Source organism: Monodon monoceros, unplaced genomic scaffold, assembly GCF_005190385.1.
Source record: "Monodon monoceros isolate NGI ecotype Baffin Bay Population unplaced genomic scaffold, NGI_Narwhal_1 Super_Scaffold_22, whole genome shotgun sequence".
NCBI lineage: Eukaryota > Metazoa > Chordata > Mammalia > Artiodactyla > Monodontidae > Monodon > Monodon monoceros.
Genome location: NW_021703779.1, coordinates 108,265,047 through 108,282,882, shown reverse-complemented (window position 1 = coordinate 108,282,882; position 17,836 = coordinate 108,265,047). Strand labels below are relative to the sequence as shown.

The 17,836-nt window shown below is 41.0% G+C and overlaps 1 protein-coding gene across 1 annotated transcript in view; it reads right to left on the bottom strand.

The window, feature by feature from the left end:
* The window catches only part of OCRL (OCRL inositol polyphosphate-5-phosphatase), a 59,592-nt gene that overhangs the window by 10,440 nt on the left and 31,316 nt on the right, over positions 1 to 17,836 (bottom strand). The window contains exons 5-11 of the mRNA XM_029240226.1: positions 16,136 to 16,232; positions 15,518 to 15,629; positions 13,789 to 13,898; positions 12,129 to 12,264; positions 7,518 to 7,628; positions 6,719 to 6,884; positions 6,214 to 6,449 (exon numbers count right to left, since the gene is read on the bottom strand). Of these exons, the coding sequence (XP_029096059.1) occupies positions 6,214 to 6,449; positions 6,719 to 6,884; positions 7,518 to 7,628; positions 12,129 to 12,264; positions 13,789 to 13,898; positions 15,518 to 15,629; positions 16,136 to 16,232 (968 nt within the window). The remainder of the gene's footprint in view (positions 1 to 6,213; positions 6,450 to 6,718; positions 6,885 to 7,517; positions 7,629 to 12,128; positions 12,265 to 13,788; positions 13,899 to 15,517; positions 15,630 to 16,135; positions 16,233 to 17,836) is intronic.

Genomic DNA, 17,836 nt, shown 5'->3' with positions numbered 1-17,836 from the left:
TGACTCGGGTTTACAACTGAATTGGGGTAAGGATTCCCAGAATTTATGGCCTGGCACTACTGTAATTCACCAATATGAGTTCTCAATAAATGGTTAAAACAAACAAACAAAAAACCAGGGGTTCAAAGGAAAGAGAGATGGCTTTCAACTGGGGCTGTCAGGGGACTTTTTCACAATGGTGATGTAACCTAACTAGCCCTTGAAAGATTCACAGGATTTAAAATGGCAGAAATGGGGTGGGGACATTACAAGTGGGAGGGGACAGAAATAAACAAAGTTGCAGAGAAGGTAAATCACAAGGTGAGATTAGGGAAGAGTTAGTCATCTGGTTCGTGGGGAGCAGGAGGGGATAATGAGAAAAATAGTAGGAAATAAATCTAAAAAGGTGTGTTGAAGTCAGACTTTGCTGGACCTTGAATGACAGGTAAAGCAATTTGGATCGTATTCAGCAGGCATGGGGGAGCCGCATGCCTAACTTTAAGCAAGGAAGTGATAGGCCCCAAAGCTGTATTACAGAAAGATCAGTCTGAAGAGGGATCAGCCCCGAAGAGGGAAAAGAGAAGGCTAGAGAAATAGAGGTGAAGGGAATCGTTAAAAGGCTATCGAGGTAGGTCAAGCAGGAGAGAGCAAGCACCTCAACTAATAATGGGAACATAATATTTTTTAAAAAAATGAATAGGGCTTCCCTGGTGGCGCAGTGGTTAAGAATCTGCCTGCCAATACAGGAGAGACACGGGTTCAAGCCCTGGTCCAGGAAGATCCCACATGCCGCAGAGCAACTAAGCCCTCAACTAAGTTGTGCACCACAACTACTGAGCCTGCACTCTAGAGCCTGCGAGCCACAACTACTGAAGCCTGCATGCCTAGGGCCTATGCTCCGCTGCAAGAGAAGCCACCGCAATGAGAAGCTCGTGCACTGCAATGAAGAGTAGCCCCCTGCTTGCTGCAACTAGAGGAAGCCCACGTGCAGCAATGAAGACCCAACGCAGACAAAAATAAAATAAATACAATTAAAAATAATATAATAAAAAATTATTTTAAAAAATGAATGGATACAAGAGAAAACTCTGAAATCAAAAGGACTTTGATACTGGTGGAGGGGCAGCAGATTTACACTGAGAGTTTATTTCTCTGACTTCAGGCATAAAGTAGGTGTAAATTATATTTATTTCAAGTCTAGGTTCAACTCTGAAAATAGAAACACCACTTAGCTCCCACTAATAAAGAGCATTCTCTTAAGGGAGTCCTAAGGTTGCTGCTAATCACTTAGTTCAACTGACTTGCCCACTTTCTGCAAAAGGCTACGTGTTGATCACATTAAAAAAGGGAAAAGCGTTCAGGAGTCCCCAGCGGGGCAACACTGGCATACTACAAATGCACTGCAAATCACTCTTCATCCCAGCATTCACCCTTGGAGGAATTTTCCCAGTAGTAAATGCAGCTAAAATCATGTAAAACGAGTCATTTAGAGGCAGATACAAATTTAAAAATAAAAAGCAGAAAACTGAATGGATACTGAAGTTCTAGAAAGGCTTCATTCATGTGAAATATAAAAAGAAACACAAACCATACACTTAACAGGATAAGAAATGGGTTGTTAGATCAGTAAGACAAAGTAAACACCTACTTGGAGAGATCACTGGGAACAAATTAATCACCAAGTTGTTATTCGTGTTATTTCAAATTTTTGATATTGTTCTCCTAATAGACATGTCCCCAAGCAAATACAGCTGATTCCCCCATCCCTCAACTTTTTTCACCTCTGTATTTACAAGCCAAACCTTTAACTGGTGGGTTCAAGCCTGGCCTCCTCTCTACTAGTCCAGTCTACATGCAACCCAGAATGTTCCTCCAAATATGTCCATTTACAGCCACATACAACTCATTAAAGACTTCCGGTGGATCTAGATGCCCTCTGGCTCCAGTATAAACTCATCTGTTGACTTTAAGACTCTCTATCCCCCGGAACTTCCCTGGTGGTCCAGTGGGTGAGACTCCACACCCCCAATGCAGGGGGCCTAGGTTCGATCCCTGGACAGGGAATTAGATCCCGCCTGCATGCCACAACTAAGAAGCCCACATGCCGCAAGTGAAGATCCCACGTGCCACAACTAAGACCCGGTGCAGCCAAAATAAATAAATAAATAATAAATACTAAAAAAAAAAGAGCAAAAGTGTTAATTTAAAAAGAAAAAAAGGGACTTTCCTGGTGGCGCAGTGGTTAAGAATCCACCTGCCAACGCAGGGGACACGGGTTCGATCCCTGGTCCAGGAAGATCCCATATGCCACGGAGCAACTAAGCCCATGTGCCACAACTACAGAGCCTGTGCTCTAAAGCTCACGAGCCACAACTACTGGGCCTGCGCGCCACAACTACTGAAGCCTGCGCACCCTACAGCCCACGCGCCGCAACTACTGAGTCCATGCACCGCGACTACTGAAGCCCACACGCCTAGAGCCCGTGCTCCACAAGAGAAGCCACTGCAGTGAGAAGCCCGTGCACTGCAACGAAGAGTAGCCCCTGGTCACCACAACTAGAGAAAGCCCGTGTGCAGCAATGAAGACCCAATGCAGCCAAAAATAAAATATAATAAAATAAGTTTAAAAAATAACATAAAACTGGGCTTCCCTGGTGGCGCAGTGGTTGAGAGTCCGCCTGCCGATGCAGGGGACATGGGTTCGTGCCCCGGTCCGGGAAGATCCCACATGCCGCGGAGCGGCTGGGCCCGTGAGCCATGGCTGCTGAGCCTGCGCGTCCGGAGCCTGTGCTCCGCAACGGGAGAGGCCACAACAGTGAGAGGCCCATGTACCGCAAAAAAAAAAAAAACAAAAAAAAAAAACAAAAACCAAACAAACAAAAAACCAAAAACATAAAACAGAGTAATAACATGTAAATATTAAAAAAAAAGACTCTCTATCCACTGCTCCCACCCTACTTAACCAGCTTCACACACCAAAACAGGCTGAATCTGAGACTGATTTTCACAGAGATTAGCTGGTCAATCAATAAGCTTTTATAGCATATAAGGGCTTGAGTAAACAGCACAGGAAAGGAATCTATTGTTGATACAAATTACAAGCTCCACAACTCTCATTCTAAGTGACTTTCCAAAATATTGACTTACTAAACACACTGGACATGAGCCAATAAAGGTAGTTAATGTTTAGATTATCTGTAACCAAACTCCCTACTAACCTCGATTTAGAATTTAGCCGTATTGTGCATACAAGTAAACTTTCTTAAATTATAAGAACCCACATAAACTCCATAATATTTTGCATCCAATGTATAATGAATAAATATTGACGATTATATGCTACTTAATATGCTAATTAATAAACCAGAAAAATCTATCTTAATTCTGGAAAAGAATAAAGATAATTACAAACAGATTCTCCTCTGTTTGCCACCTGTGCTAATCCCAACAGTTCTAGTAGCGGCAAAGTCACTATCAGGAAGAATGAAAAGGACTTATGCCAGTTACTTTATTCTGCATTTGGGGGGAAGAGCATGTGGCACAAGAATCTTTGTGAAAACAGTACAGGGAGAGTCAACACAGGCACTGAACTCATTTTTGGTTTCACTCAAATTTTAGAGTAAATAATACAAAAAAGGACAACAGGTATCATTATTAATAGTCTTGTCTCACGGGATTTGAAATATCATCTTGGGTCTTGGAACAAGCATGAATAAACAAACCTAAGAAAGCATTTCAGAAGGTCAAAATCAAGCCAAAACACAGTGGGAAGGTATTACAAATGGGGTACAGATAATCTTAGATTTCTTGTTTACTGCCCCACACTAATATGGATAATTTCCTCATCAATGAGATCCAGGAATTTATTAAATGCAACAGGCTGTGAAAAGAATCAGAACCCTAAATCCTACAAAATAAACGCTTTAACAGAATAAATGGTGACCACACACATACCATTTAAGAAGAACTCAGCAATTTTGTAATGAAAAATGATCTGGGTTCTATTTTTTAAAACTTTGAATCATGTGTGCACAAGAAGAAGAAAAAAGGCTTCCTATAGAGCCATTAACTCCACTAAAGATTGTGACTACTTCCTATTCATGGTCAAATGTGGTTGAATTACTTGATAATATTTTAAATAAAATAAACATTTTTAATGCTGGTTGAGTCTCCTTCTTGTCACTTTAATTAATATGGGACAATTGCAGTAAAGGGTAGTATAATGTGTCTGCCAACTCTGACCAAATAGTTCCAGTTTATAGGAAATAAGGTGGGAGGAGGGAGTACAAAAAGACAGGTTTAAAAATTACCAAGAGGAAACAATCAGACAAATTTAAGAAATGTCAGACCCCTGACTAGACAATTGCCCTGGACTCTTAAAAGGCAAAGTCATTAAAGAAAAAAGGAAAGAACTGTTCTACTCTAAAAGAGACTGCAGAGACCTCACCAAATGTACTGCATGAACCCAGATCGGATCTTGGCTTTACAAAAGCTATGAAAGAAATTATTGGGACAACTGGAGAAATCTGAATACCGAGTAGCTAGTTTTCTTAGGTGTCATAATGGCACTGTGCTGATATAGAAGTTGTTCTTTCTCTTAAGAGAGGCAGGCCAAAGTATTCACTGGTGAAGTGACACATCACCACTTAATTTCAAATGGTACAGCAAAAAAAAAAAGTATATGTCAGTATATGTGTATAAGGCATGTGGGTGTTGTTCACTGTACTGTTCTTTCAATTCTTCTGCACATTTGCCATTTTCATAATAAAAGTTGGGAAAAAGAAAGCTGGGAAATGGTGTCTGGGATGGAGGCAAGGGGTAGGGAAAAGAAAGGGAGACTACTTCATTTAGAACATATTCTAAAAGGTGAAATAATACATTCAAAAGATAGGAATATGGTGGTAGAAGAAAAAATAAGTATCATGAAAAATAACAGAATGTCAGGATATGAATTTCTGAAAAAAAAATGGTTGTCTCTCAACCAGGGCTAATACACTCAGTCATGAGGGCTCTAGGGAAACAAGCATAATTCCAAGAAAGAATGCTGGGACTGAACTCAAGGGTTTTAATCTACCATCTGAGTCATCGCTAAAACAATTCCATGGCAACAGAACAGATCACACTCTGACAAGCCAGCAGCCTGCCCGCCGGTCTAGCCCTCCCCGCTAGATGATACAATCACTGCTCCGGCTAGGCCAAAAGGATCAATGTGAATACTAATGGTAATGATAACATAGGGCTGTCACGCCATCTAATTTTCTTTGGTAAAAGACCAAGAGTATACTTTCATAGCCCAAAGAGGTCTGCACACAAATCCAACAATATTTTCACTTAGAAGAAAGGTTCTTAACAGAATGAACTTGTTACTAAATTAATTTTCGTTCCTGAAGATAATAAGCATTTCCTCCATAAGGACATTGATATTATAGCTTGGTGTCTGAGAAGAGAAATCCTCCTCCTTTCTTTTCTTGAGTGAGTCACATTAAACTTGTATCAAACTTCAGTGCATATTATAATCATCCAGGATGCTGATAAAATGCAGATCTCCAGGTCTCGCACCCTGAGATTCTGATTCCGTTGCCAGAGGTGAGCGGGGGGAGGGGCCTGCACTTGTGTAAGGACCCCTGGGGGTTCTGAGGCAGGTACTCTGAGGTTCACTTATGGCCTGGGCTCCAACAAGCAGCTGAGTCTGACTTGGATTAGATATGATGATATAGTGAGGGGCTGTGGACTGGAAGTCAGAAAATCTGGGCGACAGATTTGTCACTAATTTATTCCACTTTGGGCAAGTTATTGTCTCTGTGCCTCAGTTTTCTCATATATTTAATGAGGATAATACCACACCCCCCCACCCCGTTACTGGACCTCACATACATGCTAATTTATACAAAAATGACTTGAAAGTATGAAGAGCATAACAAGTAAGCATATCTTTAAATCTCAAAGTTATAAATCTTTGAGAAGGGAGGCTTTAATCTAATTCAGTGAACTTCATATTATCTCATATTCCTGACAAGAGCCAATTACATATTACCTTCTCCTCTTTCCTTTTAGGCTTAATCCAATGAAAGGCGTGTTAAAGTGACATTCTTATTCTTATTTATCACTTGCCATCCACCCCCCACTTCCCCTGCCAGCCCTGACAAAAGAGGAAGCACAGAGAGAAGGAGGACATCAGTTAAGCACTGCGAAAATTCTATCTAAAGGAGATGCATGTCTTAGGATGCCTCTTACCAAGTCTATGAGTTTGGTAACAGGAACTTCTCGGATTGGTCTTTTCATTCGGCACAAAGCCTCTAAGGATGTACCAAAACAACTTGGGAAGTAATTTCCACTGATGGTCAAGAAGTAATCTTTGCCTCGATCCAGGTGAAGGACAAGAATATCTTCAATCTTATCTTCCCCTGAGTTCAGGATGGTCACAGAGTCTTTACTGACATACACATCAAGGGAAATGTCCACAGTCTCATCTGAAATGTAAGAGATGGTACATGATAACAGAAACTTCCAGTGGAAAAGCAAAAAGGGGATGAGAACCAACAGAAGAAGTGCCCTCTAAAAAAATCATTAAGTGATGAAGGAGAGATGGGACACACGGAAGAGGGAGGAGCCCCAATACAACGACAGTGGAGGTGAGAGACGTATGGTTAGAAAACAAGAAGTTAATCAAAGGGAGGGGATGGCAGTCATGAGGGGATGGTACATCGCGAGCAGAGACAATGGTAAAGGGAAAACTCACTTGGCTCCAAGTAGCCCTCACAAGGTTCAGCCCGAAGCCATGGCTTGCAGTACTGGCTGTCATTAAGCTTAGGGATGAAAGAAAAATGGCAGGGAACCTGTCCATTGTTGCTGATCTGGAACTTCTCCTTTTGTAGTTGCCGAAACTTCACATTCTCAAACACAAACTGGGAAATAACAGACAGACACAAACATGCATCACTAGTAGGGGAAGAAAGTCAGTTGGATTATTCCATAGAGAATATGAATAAAGAATGAGGTCATTATTAACCATTATTAACTGCCAGATGCACTCGCCAAGCGAGCCAGCTACCCACTGTCCCCTCTCACAACAGCAGAGAAGGAGCCAGGCAGCTCTTGCTACTTCTCTAGGCTACTCTGATTGTTCCTGGGATCCTAAGAGTATAACCCCACCTGGGGTCAGGGCATGCATCCCATGACCAGGTCCTGGTTCCTGAGATATGAATTGGCCAGCAACTCTGAAATATTAAATAAGAGCAGCTGACATCTGAGGGCTTACTTTGTGCCCGGCGTTGTTTTAAGGGCTTTGCATGTATTAACTCGGGTAATCCTCACAACCTCCTCTTTATCCAAAAAAGGAAACTGTGGCTCTGAGAGGGTAAGACGCTCGCCCACGGCCACACGTCTACTAGATGGCAGTGCTGGGACCAAAGTGGAGGCAGTCTGCCTTCAGCTAACACAGTCTTCATGACTTTGCAGTGTTGCCTTCTCCTAGTTACATGGTTTCCCCTGTGTGACCACGATGGGCAGCAGATGGGCAGCCGTGTGTGCTTCCTCACCTCCCTCCGGCTGAGTTCTAAGGAAGGAAGGAAGTCATTTTCCATTCTGTCCATGATGCGTACAATATCTTCAAACACTTTCCGGTACCTCCGTTCATCCACAACCTTCACCTGAAAGAAAATGAACCCTCTTTTCAGTCTTACATGCGTGTAGCTCATCTTCCTTTAAGATTACCTAACAGTTTAAAACCGGTCATTATAGCAACCATTTCAAATAAACTGTGGTGCAAACAACATCCTCAAACACTTTCTGAAATCTCGCTCCATCCACAACTTTTACCTGAGAAAAACAGACATATCCTTATTTTAGTCTTATGTACTCTCAACTTATATATCTCTAAGAGTCTAACGATCTTTAAAAAGGCCACTAAAACAAACATAAATTATGGGATCACACACCGTAAGGTAAAGGTAAGGTTAATTGGTTAACTTCTTGGAAAAGTTAAACCTCTGTGCTACGAAACTTGGCAATAATAAATATTTGGGAAGAATATTTTCTTGCTCCATTGTTAAGTAATTTGGCGGTGGAGAAAATGTGACGATTGTGCTAAAACTTATTTCCTGCACTATACAAACTGATAGTGTCAAAACATACCTATCACATTTTCTAATAATGATCATAAAGTGCTAAAACAGCAGAAAAAATGACTAAAGCATTTAACTCTATTAGCTGTTATGCACAATGCCAAGAATCATAATACCAATATAATATCAATGCTCAGATTATATGATGAGAAAAGTATGTTAGTAAATAGACCCTATGGCCATTTTAGAAAACGGCCGATACAAAATGTCCCAGATCAGAGTAAAAGCATGACGATAAACAAATCATCTTGCCTAATAGATCGAAAAAACTCCCATCTGACACAGCACTTTCGGCTTCCTGACACAGCTGTGCTTTTTTTTTTTTACTATTAAAACTTTATACAAATCGATGCCCAAAACAAACATAATTAACATACCATTTTCACTTATTAAGGCCCCAGTTTCTTTTTAGAATAGAAAACTTCACAAACTCAATTTTTAAAAAAAGATTGATGTGTGCAGTAGAGGCTGTAAAGAAAGTGTGGAAAATAAGAACATCAAAGCTGAGTCTCAAAGACTGTGGAGGTTTTTACATATCTGAACCATAATGATTAGAGAACTTAGGAGTAAGCAATCATTAGTGTCACCAGGGTGCCTACTACAGTGTTACATTAAGAGGAATTTTATACTTATTAAATTCTTTTTCAACATTTTGCAACTTCAAAAAATATTTATTTATTTATTTTGGCCGTACCGCACAACATGTGGGATCTTAGTTCCCCGACCAGGGATCGAACCTGCGCCCCTGCATTGGAGGCGTGGCATATTAACCACTGGACCACCAGGTAAGTCCTTTTGCAACTTTTTATTTCAAAAAGTATTTTACATATGTCATCTTATTTTCACAACAACCTGTGAGGCTACCAAAGCAAGGATTATTCTTCTCACAGTTGAGAATATCAAGGTACAAAAAGATCAACTAAGTTGCTCACTGCCACAGTTAATAGCAGAGGTGATATCTGGACCTCTAGCATAAGACCCTTTCCAAAATACTGGATGTGTGACAGGACCAACTTGGGTATGTCTTTTTTTTGAGGCAGGGGTAGGTCTTAAAAACACAAATGCCTCAGCTCACTGATAGCAATCTCCAGGGGGCGGGGTCCATGCTTTTGAAGCTCTTTAGGCAATTCCGATGTCCACCAAAGTCTAAGAACCAATGCAACAGATCCCATTACCAAGTGCAGGGGTGGGAACACCATCTCAGCTTAATCTCAGCCAGCCCACAGCAAGTCTTCTGAAATTAATTGGCCCCTGAGTACTTGGTCCCTTTGTTAACAGTCACTGATGTGAATGGTGGTAAGAAATACAATGTGGTTCTTAAAGCCTCTAATCATAGTGTGCCCAAGAGTCCAAAGTATGGGGTGGTTACCCAATAAAATCAAAGCTCTTCTCAGTGGGTTATCATGATCATAACCCTTAATGCTCAGTAAGGATAATGAAGGGGAAAATGTTACCACAGAATGTCACCACTTGATACATCCACTTTAGAAAAGGAAATTACCAATAAAATTAGGAATTAAGAAATATGTACAATGAGCTAGATCTTTATGTAATAACACGGATAGCTCTCCAAGATACACCACTGAATTAAAAAAAAAAGTTGCAGACCAACACATACAGTATGAGACCATTTATGATATATACACACCAACAAACAAAACACCACCATATTGTGTATGGGTAAACAGAAACGGTCTAGAACTGTGCTATCCAATATTATAGCCAGTAGCCACATAAGGACATTTAAATTTAAATTACTTCAAATTAAATAAAATTGGAAGTTCATTTCTCTCAGTCACACTTCAAGTGATCAATAGCTGCCTGCAGGTAATAGCTACTGGATGGGACAGGGCAGATCTAGAACATTTCCATCATCACAGAGAATCTATTGGACAGTGCTGGTCTAGAAAGAAACAAATTCATAAGGGTAGTTGGCCGGGCTAGGGAGTGGGGTTTAGCGCAAAAGTGGGAGTGGGGGATAGAAGAGGCACTGAAGACCTTCAGCCTTATCTGTGAATTTTGCTTACTTCTATTTTTATTTTAAAGAGAAAACACATTTTAATTCCTGTGTGATTTAAAAAGTATTAAAAACTAGAAAGGTAGACCTTTATTAAAGATACACAAAAATACACAGAAAGCATGGAAAAATTGTAAATATCCTGCTGGGAGCTCTGAATTAATATGTATGGAGTATTACAAATATTCTGAGGTTCTGAAAAGAAATACAAACAGAAAAGCTAAGCATAGCTGATGAAACCAAAAAGGTTAGTGTCTGGGGGAAAGACATCCTTTTAAAAATGGATTAAGAGAACTCAAATGAAGAAAACAGGGCAGTCCACAAGCACAAGCTAGAAATTAGGTGGGTTAAAAGTAGTATCTGGGCTTCCCTGGTGGTGCAGTGGTTGAGAGTCCACCTGCCGACGCAGGGGACATGGGCTCGTGCCCCGGTCCAGGAAGATCCCACATGCCACGGAGCGGCTGGGCCCGTGAGCCATGACCGCTGAGCCTGCGCGTCCGGAGCCTGTGCTCCGCAACGGGAGAGGCCGCAGCGGTGAGAGGCCCGCGTACCGCAAAAAAAAAAAAAAAGAATAAAAAGAAAAAAGTAGTATCTGAAGGTATATCTAGTCAGTAAGTTCTCTGGAACTCTGCAGGCATTGTGGGGGTAGGAGAAAGAACATCTATAAGTTTGGGAATTAAACAGGCTTAAGAGACTTGAATCTCAGCTCTCCTTCTAACTGCATGCTCTTAAAGAAGTTTATTTAAACTCACTCGTTCTCCACTTGCTCATCTGTTAAATGAGAAATATTTAACTCAAAGCACTGCTGTGAGGAGTAAATGAGATGGGTGTAAATTGCCTAGTACAGTCTCTGGCACGTACTAGCTGCTTTTTGAGGAACACATACTATTATTATTCATTATTATTTTAAAATTTCAAAGTGGATAAAGTCAAGTCATGATTGCCTCAATAAAATTTAGAATCTATTCTAAGATGAAGAACAAATTTTGTACATAAAGGAAATGCCCCAAAGTCATTCCCCTTTAAGACAGGAGCAGGATAAGACATATTGGTGAGAACCTATCTCAGAAGCCAAAATAATCAACATACACCCAGAGGAAAGAAATCTACCCTACTGTGCTCTTCGCATGTCTTACCTCATTAATCCTCTTAAGTAGGTACCATTGTTATTCCCATTTTATAGAGGAGGAAACTGAGGCAGAGGGATGTTACATAGATTTTCCATTGTTATAGTTAGAAAGTGGTTGAGCTGGGAGGCAAATTTAAGCAGTCTAGCTATAACGTCCATTCTATCAAGCACTGCCCAATATAGATTCTGCCAGATTACATGACTGTAGGTCTGGAAAAACTGCAAGAAATAATCTAAATGTATTAGCTGTAATAAAGTAAGTCAACATGATCCCAAGATATAACTTGCATACTAATAACACACAGCTAGAAAACAAAAACTTTACTCACAACAGAGACAAAAAATTAAACAACTGGCCATTAATCCAGCCCAGGATGCAACCGAGTTAAAGAGAAATTTCAAACCTGTGCTCCTGGATGGGAAGACTTCACTATCTTAGTTAGTAGAACTAACAATATGCCTCTTAACATTATATACAGATTATGTTGTATTCTGACCGGTCTGTGCCTTTGTTCCTGCTGTCCCCAGCCCTCTACCTGGAACCTCTCTCCTGGTGCTTCCACTCCTTACTATTTTATCTGATGAGGACCTACTCATCCTTTAAAACCTAGCTTTGAACTCTTCTTTATGTATAATGACTTTAGGAGGTGAAGGGTGCTACCCAGCCATTATGCAGCATGAGAAACATCTGTATCACTAAAAGGCCATGTGGACAGCATTTAGGAGGGTCAAGGGCACTAACTTCTCAATGCTGCAAATGATTATTTGGTTATGAAAACATTTATGGCTCACTGAATTACTGATCCGTTCTGAGTCTAAATAACGCTCTAAGAATAGATACTTAACACACAAACAACTGCATGAACAAACAAGTGTTTACCCCAATGTGGAAGAGGGCGCTAACAGGCTTGTGGTCACTGGTTTTCAGTTCCATGTGACTCCGGTAATGAAGCTGATTAACGTTAATTCCTCTCCAGAGAATTCGGTCACACCAGGCTGGAACCCGACATTTCCCACTGCAAAAAAAATAAGGAATTAGAATAACATACCACACAAGAACGGAATACCTACCACACTGGTTCAGACCTGAGTTAGGCCCTCTTGTTATCTGCTTCTCCTTCCCTAACGACTCCAGCTATTATCTTCCCTACTATATTGCAAGCTTTGTGAAGGGACTGTGTCTGCTTGTTTGTCACTGCATTCTCAGCCCCCAGCACAGTATCTGATGTAAAGTAGATGCTCAATGAATAGTTATCTAATGAATGAATAAACGGTGCTCCTAAGATTAGGATTATATCTTCAATAATGTTGCCCCAGGGGAAAACAGAATAGCACCTTCTTAAAATACCCTCAGAAGGACAGGATTATATTCAGAACACTTCCTCTTCATTTGCTCTATCAACAGCAATGATGCTTCACAACAGATAGACAACTAATAAAATCTAAAAATCCAATCCTATATTCCTAGACTGGGCTTAATCACTGGAGATGGGTAATAGTAGAGATTTCTTTAAACCTGTACTTTTATGGATAAGTCGAGCTTCTTCTAATAAAGATGAACTAACACCTAAGCATGCAAGTCTGAACAAATAACAGCCCATAAGAATACCAAGGGGAGGGAAAAAGCCTATTCATCATTCTATTAAAATAAGCAACACCTGTACACCTGATCCAGACGGTGACACAAATAAAGTTCTTATCAGTAGCTCTTCAGTTGACTCTCAAGTCAGGTGAGTGGAATAAACAAGGCAATGTGCACAAGATCTGTCAGAGTCACTTTTCACTTGCTGAGCAGCTCCCTCGGAGGATGGGACAGGCTCCTCCCCACCCCACCCTGGCGCTCTCTGAGTCTAAAGAAGCTGACTATGCCCAGGCATTCTTTTCTTCTTTCAAACTTCTGGGCTCAGCCAGGTAGGAAACCATAGGAAACGAAGAAATAGTAGGTAGGAGACAAACAGTCACCAGGCACATACTGACAGGGGCACTTTACTAGGGGTGATTGAGAAATCAACAGGCCCCCTAGACAGTGATTCTCAGCTTTCTCCAGCAGTCGTGGAGGTCAGGCCCAGGCACTGGTATTTTTAAAAGTCCGGCAAAAGAGTCTAATGTGAACTCAGGATCGAGAACCACTGTGCTGGAAGAACCTTTCGTGGCTCTTTGTTTTCACCTCTGGTATCCTGAGTTAAAGAGTTGAAAAAGAGTTTGGGAAAAGAGCCAGAACAGGGCAACAGGTAAGGAAATAGGGGTAAGATCAGAAGGGCAAAAATCTAAGAAGCAAGTCTGCTGAGGTGAGAGAAATAAGGCATCACAGGCAGCTCGTAAAACTTCAACAGCCTGACAGAGCAGTTCACACTCTCCTAAGGTGAGCTCACCTGTGAGCATACACAAATTGAAACCTCTTCTGTAATAGCACTGAGCCATTAGGTTTTTCTATCTGTTTCTGGCAAGAACTAAAAATTTCCCAGCCCTTCATCAATTCAGAGAGACAGAAATAAGATCAGGGCTTAACCTATTCCATGAGGAGGTTCTTGTTTTTTTACCTGGAATCCCATCGGTCTGTTTTAGAATCATACTTATACGTGGGGATAAACTTGATTTCCCCTTCCATGAAGTCAGCAAAAGCTTTTTTCTGTGTGCGCTGAATATTTAGCTAGAGATAGAAAAACGTATCATATAAGCAGGGTAACACCATCTTAACAGAAGTGATAATTGGGTTGATCAGCCATTTCTAAGTATCTAAGTTCTGTATCTTTTGCAACTGTCGGAGCACATACATAAAATTTCTGTGCCTTATGAATTAAATTTTGACATTCCAACAGCATCTAAGCTCACCCACAGACAGGATGCTCATATGAGCATGTCACTAATTTTTTATTGCTAATGGTGGTCAGGGTAAAATGGAAAAATGAAACCTGAATAATCATAAGTTCCCTGATGTTAGCACAGATTTTTTTTAATTTATTAAAGTATAGTTGATTTACAATGTTGTGTTAATTTCTGCTGTACAGCAAAGTGACTCAATTATACATATCTATATATTCTTTTCCATTATGGCTTATCACAGGATACTGAATAGAGTTCTCTGTGCTATACAGTAGGACCTTGTTGTTTATCCATCCTATATATATAACAGTTTGGGCACAGTTTTAATTTTTTAAAAAAGCACACAAATTTTGATTGGATAATTCCAAAAGCCAAATTCAGTGAACAGTTATATTGGGTTGGCCAGAAAGTTCATCCAGGTTTTTCTGTAACAGCTTGTGGAAAACCCGAACGAACTTTTCGGCCAAGCCAATAGATTGTTTTGAAAGTTACCCTCACTCAAATATTTTACCAGAATTACATAAGATTCAGAACTTATTCCAATTGTACCCCCTTTGGAGGCAGGACAGAGGAAGAAATGCAAAGTTAGCCAGCCAACCTCAATGTGAAGGTAGACACAGCCAAGAAAGGCTCACTGTAAAAACCATTCTGCTGCAAAACACCGGAATTTTGACTATGACTGAAGGTCAAAAGTCTCACGTTAGGATTTAAAGACATTCAAATCAAGTTGAAACATTTTCTTCCCTCAATAAGAAGCATTCACTTTTAGCAGCCAGAATCCATATGCTAAAGTAAAAATTCAAGTCCTGTGCCAGGCTCCAAGGCAAATTTACAGAAAACTAGGTTCCTCAATATCGTTTTATATAAATGTTACCATATCAGTGCTTCTCACACAGGTTTTAACATCTATAAACTAGCAAGCCCCAACTTCTCAATCAGTTCCCATTAGACCACAGTCTGCTATTTTCCCCAAACTTCTCTTCTGTGCCTCCCAATCCCCTCACAGGGCCTCCCTCTTTTACCTCCAAGCTGTTGCTGAGCCTGCCAAGTAATCATAGAGCAGCTTTCCCTGTTTCATCTGCCAAACCACATCAACATAGCTGAAGGCCCACTTCCTCCAGGAAGTGTTCTCCAATTAACCCCACCCATTCTCCAACTCATTTATACAAATCTCTGAAATCCCTTCTTGATAAAGACTTAATGAATAAATGTTATATTGACTTTTTATCACTAACGTTATCTCTTCTCCTCCCATCCAAGCACTTAATAAAAGCACTACAAACCTTGTGTGTACTCACTGCATCACTAGTCACAATGTTTTCCCCAGACAGTGAGACCTTTCCATCTACTTCTAGAGTAAGACACAAGTCCCATGGGTCTAACTCATAAACCTAACAATTTTATCTGCTGTCTAGGAAAGTACCTTTTAAAATAAAATTTTATTACCTGGTCCAATTTCAAGAGTCTCTGAAGGTCATTCTTATTAATAAGACTCTTCACTTCATTGGCATCAGGCATGCAAAGTCTGTAGTTCAAATCTCCCAACCAGATGACAACACTGAGGATAAAGAAATACATGAACAGAAATAGCAGCAATGAGCATAAAAATCAATCAGAGGAGAATGGAGAGAAGGAAAATGGGGAGGTTATTGGTAAGCATTCATTTATCACTATCTGACTAGGGGTTTAAGATATAACTATCCTTTGGGGGCGAGTACTATCAACACCTGAGAGGGGTGAGGGATTACAAAATAGGCAGGAGGACGGGCCTGCACACATGAGGAACAAAGACAGGGAAATACGGTGTATGTGTGGGACTCAGAAACCAAGGAGTTAACTCCTTGAGAGAAGCATGTAGTTTATTTGCTGGACTAGCTTCAAAATTTCACCTGGCTACTTGCCAGGTCTCTAGGGGAAGAGAATCTGAACGTTTTCTGCCTCTCTGAGCCCTGATGTTCTGCAGGCTCTCCACTTGGGTCCGCATGGTCTGAATGACAGCTTTCTTGGGCAGGGCCCACTAGCAAATGTAGGTCCAGGGCTTTCTGCTGCAGCCAGTCTGTCTACCCCTGCCCCAGAACCGCAGTCCAAGTCCCAGGCAGGCTCAGGCTCCCAACCACAGCAACAGACCCCCAGGTGTGCTGAGAGCCGCCCAGGGGAGACCCTGAAATTCCCACACCAAAATGGGTTCTCTTGTGAGTTATCTCAAGTTCCAAATGGATCTCTTTGCCAATCTTTAAGGTCCTGGGTAAATAAATTTATGGAATTTCGGGGCAATTTTATGATTACTGATGTCAAGGCCTTGTTTTACCACTGTGAAACAGAATTCTATATGATCCTAATTGTTGAGACAATATGGAAAGAGGCCAACATCACTACCTTTCCCTACTCTTTCCTCAATTACCCCACTCTCTACTGATCCTAATACCCCCAAATTGTCTTTTGTTTTCCTACTAATTCACATCTCAAACCACTATTCCAAATCTCATCACCCTCTCAGAATTTCAATTACTACTATTCATTTCCCTACAACTAACCATTTTCTACTAACAATCCATTCCTCAACTGATTTTTGTTTCTATCCTTATTAAGTCTCATTCTTCACTAACCTTTCACATTATCCATTGGTGTCTTTAAATCTCCACAGCCCCTTTTCTTAATGATTCACAGCCAGTAAAAAGAATAATGTAGATCTATATTTACTGGCTTGGAAAGAGATTCACAATAAATAGGATAATACAGTCCTATATAATGAGTATGTGTGTGTTTGTGTGTGCATAGAGAAAAGTCTACAACAGCACTATTCAGAACAGATAGGGACTTCCCTGGTGGGGCAGTGGTTAAGAATCTGCCTGCCAATGGAGGGGACTCGGGTTCGATCCCTGGTCCGGGAAGATCCCACATGCCGCGGAGCAACTAAGCCTGTGCGCCACAACTACTGAGCCTGCGCTCTAGAGCCTGCAAGCCACAACTACTGAGCCTACGTGCCACAACTACTGAAGCCTGTGTGCCTAAAGCCCGTGCTCTGCAACAAGAGAAGCCACCGCAATGAGAAGCCCGTGCACCACAATGAAGAGCAGCCTCTGCTCGCCACAACTAGAGAAAGCCTGTACGCAGCAACGAAGACCCAACACAGCCAAAAATAAAACTAAATTAAATAATTAATTAAAAAAAAAACAGAAGACATAGGACGCACATAAGAAATGTAATTTTCAATTGTCTAGTAGCTGAATATAAAAAGTAAAAGAAACAAATGAAAATAACTTTAACAACAAATTCCAGGGCTTCCCTGGTGGCACAGTGGTTTAGAATCCACCTGCCAATGAAGGGGACACGGGTTCAAGCCCTGGTCCAGGAAGATCCCACATGCTGCAGAGCAACTAAGCCCGTGTGTCACAACTACTGAGCCTGCGCTCTAGAGCCTGTGAGCCACAACTACTGAGCCCGTGTGCCACAACTACTGAGGCTCGCACGCCTAGAGCCCGTGCTCCGCAACAAGAGAAGCCACCACAATGAGAAGCCCATGTGCCGCAACGAAGAGTAGCCCCCACTCGTCGCAACTAGAGAAAGCCCGTGCACAGCAATGAAGACCCAACTCAGCCAAAAATAAATAAAAAAAAACAAAACAAAAAAACCCCAATGCCTTCTTTAAAAAAAACCCAAATCCCATTTAACTCAATATATGCAAACTTTTGTTATTTCAACATGTAATCAGTACTTTAAAAGTTGAGATATTTTACATTTTTTCCCTACTAAATTCAGTGTATA